General features: G+C 43.2%; 1 protein-coding gene across 1 annotated transcript in view; it reads left to right on the top strand.

The window, feature by feature from the left end:
• Positions 1-1,953: 1,953 nt before the first annotated feature.
• Psme4 (proteasome activator subunit 4) overlaps positions 1,954-10,846 on the top strand; it is a gene marked incomplete at its 5' end in the record, with an annotated part of 76,769 nt that continues 67,876 nt past the window's right edge. Inside the window, 2 exon segments of the mRNA XM_013517590.1 lie at positions 1,954-2,094; positions 2,630-2,746. Of these exon segments, the coding sequence (XP_013373044.1) occupies positions 1,954-2,094; positions 2,630-2,746 (258 nt within the window).

Raw genomic sequence — 10,846 nt, 5'->3', positions numbered from 1 at the left:
TCCTGGTACCGGAGAAAAAAAAAAAAAAAAAAAACAGTTGTCTTTCTCCTTCGGACGAGGCCCGGTGCGTTCGGGGTGGCATGGCCGTAGGCTCTCCTTCAGGAGAAGCAGTGGGCTGTAGCGAAGTGGTTCAGTGGCGTAGTGCCCCTTCTTTCAGCTGTTCCCAGGTGTTCTAATGACAGGGAGAGTGTGCGTAACTGTAGAGGTGTCTGGAGTGTTGGCAGGGCCTGAAGAGCCACCAGAAGGAGAGATTAATGTTTCTAACTCTCCTGTTTTGCCTTTAGCTTAAGAATGGGTGCCGGTTTCTTAAGGATAATTTGCTTTCCTTCAAAAGGACATTCAGATGCTTCTAGCTTTTCCTCTTAAACTTGGAGTGAATTGAAGGGAGGCTTCAGAAAGCTTCTGCCTGGTTTATTCACCTTCTCCAAATTACCTTGTGTTCTGCAGTTTAGGGTCTTCATATACCCTTACTGGTTCATTTGCTTCTAGTCTGGGACACTTAGGAAACTTACACAGTGATCCAGGAAGAGCTAAAATGGGATCTAAGGGCTCATTGGTGTCAGCCTGTACTGCCTAGTCTCATAGATCTAGTCTGAAGTCACGAGCTCATACCCTAAAATGACAGCGAGGAGCTGATTACGTTCAGAACAGCCTGAGAAAATTTTTTTAAATGCTCTTACTGGACCGAGAACTTTGAAAATTTCTCATGTATCCTAACTTTATAAGTTCAGCACAAATTTAATTTGATTATAGCTGTTGGAATGCTACAGATTATAAAAGGAATAGTAATGCTCCCCTTTCTGTTAACTTACGTTTTTGTCTATAAAATGACCCTTCTCAAATGATTTATTATTGTAGGTATCCAGTAATTTTGCTGTAGTTACTTCAGACTCCTTAAACATGCTATGTTTAAGCCAAGTGTGGTGGTGTACACCTGTAATTGCAGCTACTCAGGAGGCTGAGGCAGGAAAATCACAAGTTTGGGGCCAGCCTCAGCAATTTAGCAAGACCCTTTGTGTATATATATATATATATATATAATCTGCATTACCAGGGTAAAAAAAGACATTTGTTATTAAAATACTTACTTGTTAATATCTTGACTAAAGTATAGTATAGTTCTTTGTGATAAGAATAGATACAAAATACTTAATACCAGAAATATTTGAAATTAAGATGTCACCACACGTATTATTATATGTGTATGCTTAGAAAAAGCATAATATAAGTGTACTCTCTTAAGGTTTGTTTGGGTTTTTTTTTGTACTGGGAATTGAACTCAGGACCTTGTGCTTGCCAGGCAGGCGCTTGTACCACTGAGCTACATCCCCAGCCCTCTCTTAAGCTCAAAGTGCACGGGATGGTACGCGTTGTTAACTGCTTGCTGTGTAAAGAGGTCTCTGGAACGCTCTCGTTTTGCATGACTGAGTTTATACCAGTTGAATAATAAACAGCAACTCCCTATTTTTCCCTCTGTCCAACTTTTGGCAACCACCATTCTGCTTTTTTTTTTTTTGAGACAGGGTTTCATTGTGTAGTTCGGGTTGGCTTTGAACTCACTGTGTAACCCTACTTGGCCTGGAACTCATGGTGATCCTCCTTCCTCAGCCTCCTGAGTGCCTGGATTACGGGCCTGTACTGCCACACCTGGCCTGCTGTTCTGCTTTTCTGAGTTTCTGAGTTTGATCATTTCACGTCGTGCATAAACGGAACATGCTGGTGTGTGGGTGCACATGCACAGTTGGCGTATTTCCTTCAAGGTTTACCTGTGCTGTAGCAAAGGACAGGATTTTCATATATTTAATGCTGGGTAGTCCAGTGTGTTACGTATACCACATTTTGTTATGCCTTCTTCTCTCCATGGACGTGAAGTAGGTTCTATACCTTGCTGCAGAAAGGAATACGAGTATGTCACCAATTCTTAAAAGGTTTATCTGGTTTTTTTCCTTGCAGATATATTCGACTTTATGGGAGAAAATTTAGCAAAGAAGATCATGTTCTTTTCATTAAGTTACTGTATGAGTTGGTGTCAATTCCAAAGCTGGAAATCAGCATGATGCAGGGGTTTGCCCGTCTCCTGATCAACTTGTTAAAGTAAGTCCATTTCTTATGGTTTCTGCTGAGGTGTTTCTTCAGGGTCTTAGAGAATGAAAATCAAATTGTGGAAAGATCGCAGAAAGCACTGTTATAAGCTTAACTGTGCATTTAATTTACCTTTTGATTAAAAACTCGTGTCTTCCAGGAAGCCTTCTCTTTTATAGTATTCCACTGTGTGTTTGACTTTTTTCACTTATGCTAATTGTTTCTCCAATATAGATTATAACTTCCTTGAGAAGATAGGAATCATGTATTCTTTTGCTTTTCCAGAGAGTCAAGCACAATCTTAGAAATACTAATACTCCTTCCAGGGTCCGTAGTGAGCCTCATGGGCAGTCATGGCGGCACAGGCGCGAGCGCCCCGCCGGCCAGTGCTGCTTGGTGTGAGAACCGCACGAGCCCGAGGCCTTGCTCCTGGTAACCCCCCGTCCCGCCCGAGTGGCTGTGCGTGGGGAGGAGCAAGTCCCACTGCGGCTAACGGTCCTCCGTGGACGGTGTGTTTCACACATACACGACCCTTTTTTTAAATCAGGAAAAAGGAACTTCTTTCAAGAGATGACTTGGAGTTACCTTGGAGACCACTTTATGACATGGTGGAAAGAATACTCTATTCCAAGACAGAGCACCTGGGACTAAATTGGTTTCCCAAGTAAGTGTTTCTCGTAAAGTACTCCTCTCTTCGGTTTACTTGGGGCTTTCAGGGGGCTGATCTTGACTGAAGAATATTGGATTGTTTGAAGTGGGCAGGCAGACGCACATTTTACTGTGATCATGTCCGTGTAACGACTGTAAGTTCATTGCCCTCTGGAAATTACCTCAAGGCCTTCCGACAAAGGTGAACAGCTGTGGACACCACACTGACCGAAGAAAGCAAGAGATTTTTCTTAAGGTCTGACTTTTGTCATTACAAATAACTTGGCATTCTTCATAATACGTCCAGGTGTATTTTAATTTCTCAAGTAGAGGGCATCAGGAGGAGGGCCTTGTGTGCGCCAGGACGCCCAGCCCAGGGGATGCACAGCTCACGCCCAGCTAGGGAGTACCCGTCTCATGACTGACAAGCCTGGAGCACAGGGTGGGGACAGTCCGCTGCCCAGCGCTTGGTTTAGGTCAGGGCTGGATGCATTTAGATCTGTAAACGCCTACTGATTAGTGGCTTCTTTCACATATATCCTGAGCCTCCAAGACCTAATTTTTGTAAGGTTTATGTTGTATTTTGAATGTACAGTGCAGTGTAATTATCTTCCTTTTTAAGTTAATAGTATAGTGATTTCAGACATTGCCCTCTGTTAACAGTGGCTTTGTCCATTTGTATACCAGATTTTTTTTTTTGGTCTTTTTGAGACAGGGTGTTGCTGTGCAGTTCAGGCTGGCCTTGAGCTCACTTTGTAGCCCAGGCTAGTCTCGAACTCACAGTGATCCTCCTGCCTCAACCTCCTGAGTGCTGGGATTACAGGCGTGCGCCACCACGCCCCGCTTGTATACCAGATCTTAATTAGCTCAGTCTAAGCATATTTGACCTAAAATGCACTTAAATATATTTAATCACATAAATATGTTTAATCAATTTATTTTCAGTTCAGGCTGTCCTGGAACTCACTTTATTGCCTAGGCTGGCCTCAACTCAGGGTGATCCTCCTGCCTCAGGCTCCTGAGTGCTGGAATTAGAGGTGTGTGCCACCATGCCTGAGTAATTTTCACTTTTTGATAGCTGTCTCCTCTCATTTTTTTAGAGTCATTCGCTATATGATTATATGCTGTGTCCTGAAGAATGTCCTTTGTGATGCTTGTGTTATTTTCTTCTGTAAATTAATCTTCCACACACTGACAGTGCTTCACTGTCGGCTGTGGCCTCCCCAGTTCATGATGGGGGTGGGGCTGATCCGTGACGAGCCTCACATGGATCAGCGGTCTGTGCTCCTTCCCGTGAAGTTTTCAAAAGTGGTTACAGGTGGCCTAGTTTAAGAGGTTATCAGGTCTTAGAGAAGTGGTGAAAAAATAGCATGATACAAATGGAAAGGTTAGCAAAATCACTATAACTGTTCCTGAACTTGGCCTTAGCTGGTCTTTGGACAGGGCTCGAAAGTAGAAGTGGTTGGGCGTGGTTCACTTCCTGGCAGTGTCGTGTCTTAAAACGAGGCTCCGTTTAGCCGTACAGTAGTAACGATTCATGGTGAGACCAAATGAATGGTTGAGTGTGCAGATACATTTTCATAGTGTTCTTGTGGTTCTGGGAACTCAGAGTTCCACTGTAGGTAGCGTGGCAGGGATTACTGGACTTGACTGAGCTGTCTTAAGTTATTTTTTGAGCTGTCTTTAAATATGTGAAGGAGTGAATGAATGAATGCATTTAGTTGTCTCTTTTGAGAGGAGTCTCAGTGTGTAGTTCAGGCTGGCCTTAAACTCATTTTGTAGCCCAGACTGGCCTTGATGTCACAGTGATCCTCCTGCCTCAGCCTCCCGAGTGCTGGGATTACAGGCATGAGCCGCCACACCTGGCTTCCAGGGATTTGTAACTGCCGTCAACATTTCATCGATTTGAGAGGCCTTTGGATTCTGTTCAAATCCATTATCTGAAAACTTCCCGGCTTTTGTAGGGGAACAGCCTCTGAAAGTCCTTGGTGAATGGAGGGTGAAGGAAGACAATTGCTTGTTTTTCACCTTTTCTTTTCACCCCTAAACTGGACCTTCTCACTGAGTTAACCCTCAGCCCATACTTTATTTTCTAATTTTGAGACAGGGCCTTGCTTAGTTGCGTGGGCTGGGTGAGCTTGCAGTCTCCTTGCCTCCGCCTGCCACAGTGCTGAGTGACAGGCCTGCCCCCGGGCCCAGCGTGGGTCCCTTTCCTGCAGCTTCCAGCCTTGATCTGCTGAGTGGCCAGGTGTCCCTCTGCAGAGGCAGCCGCTTGCCCTGCAGTCCCGTGTGGTCAGTGGTGAGCGTCTGTGGCTGTCCTCGTCAGTCGACCCGCTGTCAGCCCGAACACTCCTCTGTGAGTGCCAGTGTGTTCCGGCCTCTGGCTTGTTACCACACTGGCCGCGTCGCTTGCTCAGGTGTCCCAAACCAAGGGCTCGGAGTCAGCACTCCTCTCTGTGTTTTGTAATTATTATAAAATTTACAAATCATATAACTGGTTGAGGGGTATAGCTCAGTGTAGAGTGCATGTTTAGCATATGTAAGTCCCTTTGTTCAGTCTCCATCAAGTAATTATAATAATAATAGCAATATAACCTACTTGTACTCATTGGCTACACTGGGTGACCAAAATAAATATTTAAAACACCTTAACCTTAAAAGTGAAATAATAGGAAAGTAATTTATCATAAAACAGTATATTTCAGCTGGCTGTGGTGGTGCTTACCTGTAATTCTACACCGCGGGAAGCTGAGGCAGCAGGATCGCCAAGAGTCCATGGCCAGCCTGCACTGCGTAGCAAGACTCTGTTTCAGAAAAACAAAAACAAAATAGCCTAGACTTAGTACTTGTAGAAGTAATAGAGGCAAAAGGGAAAAGAAATAATATATGAAGTCAGAACATTTATGCAGTAGATTTCTGGGGTAAGAATTGGTAAGATTGAAAATAAGCAAGTAATGCCCAAGTAAATAATATTTACAAATAATTTTTACAGCATAAAATGCTTTTCTCCCTTGGCAACAAAGAATGGCAGTGATATGAAATATTTTAATAATTAACAAAATTCTACGACATCCTCATGTTTGTGTTTTTGCCAATTGCCAATTTAACAATCTTTAGTCCTAAAACTATTAAGACACTTCTCAGTTGTAGTTATTCACTACATATTCACATACAGCAAATACATGTGCACAGGGATTTTATTGGCAAGTGAAGTATAGCAGTTTGAATTTTCATTGGTAGACTGATTTTTCAGAAATAATAATTGTGGTAATATTCTCAGCAAAACAAAGTATAATCTTAGCTTATGTCAGTAGTGTACTTAGAAGATTTGGTCTGTTAAAACTATACAGAAAATATGTTTAAAACAGTTAACTTTTAGGCTCAGATTTTTGTTTTTTAACTTTTTAAACTGTCCAGTGGGACGTTCAGAAGCATTACAACACTTTTTTGTTATGTAGGACTCTTCTTTGAATTGCAGACTATATAACTGGTTTTGGTCACTAAAAGTCAGTGAAGTTCTTCACAGTCATGACACTTTTTTTGACACTTTTTTTTTTTTTTCTGTCTTTTTGAGACAGGGTCTCACTATGCAGTTCAGGCTGGTCTTGAGCTCACTTTGTGGCACAGGCTGTTCTCAAACTCACCACGATCCTCCTGCCTCAGCCTCCCGAGTGCTGGGATTACAGGCCCACGCCCGGCTAGTCATAACACTTTTATCCCTGGGACAGGGGATATAGCTCGGCAGTGGAGTGCATGCCTATACTTGCAAGTCCTGGGTTTGGTCCCCAGCACTGCCCCCAACAAGGGTACTGAAATCAGTTTTCAGAACTGTAATTCTTTATTGCTCCTGGTGTTCTTCAATCATCTTGCAGTTGTTATATATATTTTTATGTTTCCTTTTGAAAGGAATACTAGCTACTTTATTTCCATTTACTCTATATATAATTACAAAAATTCAGCTTTGAAAGATTGTCCAGTTTTGTGGTGCTTGGATGTCACTCATTCCACCTGTGAATTGAGGAATCCGGTAGTCTTGGTTCTTAGGCAGAAATGTCAGAAAAACCAGTTGGCGGGTCTGACAGCAATACTTGCCTTTGTTCCTCCGTCAGAGCGATTCTCTGTTCCCTGAACTTCTAAGAGGAAATAGTTTTCAAACTTTTAGTTTTTAAAATTTATTTACTTACTTTCCTACATAACATTCTGTCTAGCACACTAATATAACAGTGTTTTAAACTTCTACAGTTAGGAGATAAAATTACTTCTTTTTACAAACATTTTATTTCCAAAACTACTGCACATTAAAGAGCCATTTAATATAGCATGTTTTTAGGATTGGTATTTTGTTTTGAGTGTTTTCATCTTAGGTGTATTTTGACATATTTTGAAACAGTTTTGTCAGCTGACTGCATGTGTCCATACTATTTTTAGGATACTATTTTTATAGTCAAAAGTGTAGTGCTGCCGAAACAAGCAAGCATATTTATAGTCAGCAGTGAGAGATTGCTTCATTTGTTAACTATTCGTCTTTAAAACCTTAGACTAAGTGTTTGACCATAGTGAAACTTTTGCTTTTTTTCTTTTTTTTTTGGTCCTTTTGAAACAGGGTCTCAATATTTAGTTCAGGGTGGCCTTGAGCTCACTTTGTACCCCAGGCTGGTCTCGAACTTGCAACAATCCTCCTGCCTCAGCCTCCCAAGTGCTGGGGTCACAGGTGTGCGCCACCACAGCTGGCACTTTTGCTCATTGTGTTGTGCATTTCATCATCATTTTGAAAGCTGATTCTGTTACTTGGAGCAAAGGTGATTAGTATTCTCTTCTTTTCCTTCCCCTTGGTCCCTTGCTGACCTCTCTTTGCAACTCTTCTTTTTCCCTTCTCCATCCTTTTGTTTTTCAGTCTTGTTTTGCATCAAAAGTAAAAGACCCCTTTCATACTCACGTTTCTACTTTTTTTTTTTTTTTTTTTTGGACACCAGGAATCAAACTCACAACCTGGGGCTTGCCAGACAGGCGCTGTGCCGCTGAGCAATGTCCCTGGCTCTTGTGTTTGTCCTTTCTACTGGAGAAAGGGTTACACAGTTCCTAACGTAGTAGGAAAAGTAAAAGTGTAAGCCGTGGACTTGACACAGTGTACGCGGTAGCTATAGTTCGTGAGAATAGCGCATGATGTTCGGTGCGGTTGTATGTCAGGATAATGCAGGTTGCAGATACAGACCACACCTGTTGTAGAGCACCCCACTAACAAAATGTGGGCAGTTGTGCCAGTGCCAGCTGCTACAGGCGGGCACACACAACTCGGTTGAATTGCTGTGTAGAAATGGTTAGTCTGTCAGCGCTAGCTTAGCTTTTGTGGACCACTTGATGCTAAAGACTTTTTTTTTTGGTGGTGGTGGTGGTACTGGGGATTGAACCCAGGGCTTTCACACACAGCTGCATTGTTTTTTATTTTTGAGAGAGGGCCTTGCTTGTTTCCCACGTTGGGTTTGAACTTGGGATTGTCCTGCCTCAGCCTCCCATAATGTTGGGATTACAGGTGTGGACCACCACTCCCAGTTTGAGGTTTACGTGAGTATTTTTATGAAGAGTGATTTGAGCCCAAATACCCTGTTTCCTCAGAAATAAGACCCACCTGGAAAACAAGGAGCCTTGAAAACCAGTGATCAGAAGCACAAACGCCTGAGTGGCCCTCTCCTGCCTTGCTCGCCTTGCTGAGCAGCCCCGAGCGGGAGAGTGGTGAAGGCCAGGGTGGCGGGGCCTGGCCTTCCCTGTCTCTGATTTGCACGGCTGGTTATTTTCCAGCTAGGTCTTGTTGAGAGAAAGGGCGTCACTCACTCACTGTTTCTTTCCTTAAGACAAGGCCGCACTGTGTAGCTCAGGCTAATCTAGCCCAGGCTGGCCCCAGACTGGGGGTTATAGGTGTGTACCGTCATGCTTGGCTTTTCATTTACTTTTTCTTTTTTTCTTCCTTTTCTTTTTCACACAGGGTCTCACTGTGCAGTTTAGGCTGGCCTTGAACTTGTTACATACCCCAGGGTGGTTTTGAACTTGTGGCAATCCTGTATTAGCCTCCCCAAGTGCTGGGATTATAGATGTGCACCACTGTGCCTCGCTTTGATTTATTTTCTGTGTGTATTCTAAGGGTATCTCAGGGTTATACTTTTATTTTTTTATATTAGTGTATCTCTAGAGAAAGTTGATATTTCTCTTTTCTGATACTTAAAAAATGGTTTAGTATATTTTAGTAGCTCACAGGAGCAGCACAGAAGATAGATACAATTAAAAACATGTATTTGTGAGCTGGGTGTGGTGCACACCTGTAAGCCTAGCATTCTGGGAGGCTGAGGCAGGCGGGTTACAAGTCAGGCCCCCCTCAGGGCAGTTTAGCCATTGAGTGAGAGAGTCTTGTCTTACAACAAAAGGCTAGGAGTGTAGCTTAGTGTGAAGGCCCTGGTTTCAATACCCAGGAACCTCCTGCCCCGCCAAATACGTACTTGCGTGTAGGACAGCAGTTAGAAAAGTAGAGTGAATGGGTGGGATGTATCGTATGGTAAAAATGCTGCAAACCATTTAGCTGGCATCAATGAGAAATTTATTTGTTTCTAAACAAATCTAAATGTTAATATTGTCCAAAAACTTCATTAGGTTTAGTTATAATTGTTACGAAGTTGAACTGCTGAAATTTGTTTACTGAAACATTTTGACTTACAGTAATAGTTCACATCCCCACATTTGTATAAAATTACACGCAAATGAAAATGGGAAATTGCCAGTATCTGATTTCAGTCACTTTTCCCGGGGAGGGGCGTCTTTTTGAGACCGGGTTTCACTGTGCGGTTCAGGCCGGCCCAGACAGCCCCGACTCACCGCGAGCTTCCCGCTTCGCCTCCCGCTGGGCCCTGGGGTTCCAGGCGCGCACGGCCATGCCTGGCCTGTTACTGGTTTTTCCACTCCTAGTCACATGCTTACTGATGGACCTTTGACCCCATGGAAAAAATACACAGTGCCCAGAAGTATCGGTAAAAGGAAGAAAAAAACTTGCGATTGAAACGTTTCCCATCATAGTGGATTCTTGAGTACATTTTCCACATCTGCCGCCTGCTGGTTAATCAGTGTCTTTTGGAATAATTGTTATGTACATCACATGGCATGGGTGGCAGATAGGTTGGTGTTTTCAAACCAATCCCAGCTGGGACTGGTAGCACATGCCTGTAATCCCAGCACTCTCTAGGCTGAGGCAGGAAGGATCCCTCTGAGTTTGAGTCCAGTCTGGGCTACATAGTGAGCGTAAGACCAGCCTGAACTACACAGCAAGGCCTGTCTTTAAAGGGCGGGGGAGCGCATCAGGTATGCCTTCCTTGGCCCCTTGCAGAAGCCCAGATGTGGTTTAAAGTTCTTAGCGATGTCTTGCGTCAGATGCTGGAAAGGGAGTTTACAAATCAGAATTTCAGGAGACTTAAGGTTGCGTCTGATTTTAGAGTTCCACAGTACTAGGCCTGTAAGATGAGGTTTCTTCATCTTTTCAATGAAGACCACATTCTTCTGAGTGGGTTTTGTAGCCAGTGTTTCCTGGGTACTTCTCCACTGGATGACTTTTGGGCAGTTAGCTTTATATGTGCCTTGCTCTGAAAACCTCCTTACTGTACCTCCCTGCTCTCCTTGGACTCCTGGGCTCCTGGCAAGATGCGGTCTACTGTTCCCTCCTGCCCTGCTCACTACATAGAAATGACCTTTGCTTTGAGTTTCTTGGTACACATCCCATTTCTGAGCCAAAGTTACATAATACCAGCAACTGGCAGTGATTATTTGCTACAAAATTTAACAGTTAGTGATTAGTTTCTTCAAGGGACTTAATAAATGTTACTAACATGGTATTTTTAGTTACTTTAATACAGTATTTGAGAAAAAAAAATACAGTATTTGAGGAACATTATGTTTGCTTTTAAAATAGCTTTACTTAGAGAATAAGCCGGGCATGGTGGTGCACGCCTGTAATTCCTGCACTCGGGAGGCTGAGGCAGGAGGATAGTTGCAAGTTCGAGACCAGCCTGAGCTACAGAGTGAGCTCAAGGCCAGCCTCAACTACATAGCGAGACCCTGTCTCAATAAGACAGAAAAAAAA

This window comes from Chinchilla lanigera, unplaced genomic scaffold (genome assembly GCF_000276665.1).
Source record: "Chinchilla lanigera isolate Chin_1 unplaced genomic scaffold, ChiLan1.0 scaffold00040, whole genome shotgun sequence".
NCBI classification, from domain to species: domain Eukaryota; kingdom Metazoa; phylum Chordata; class Mammalia; order Rodentia; family Chinchillidae; genus Chinchilla; species Chinchilla lanigera.
The sequence above is the reverse complement of the archived record's forward strand: the minus strand, read 5'-3'. Positions and strand labels throughout refer to the sequence as shown.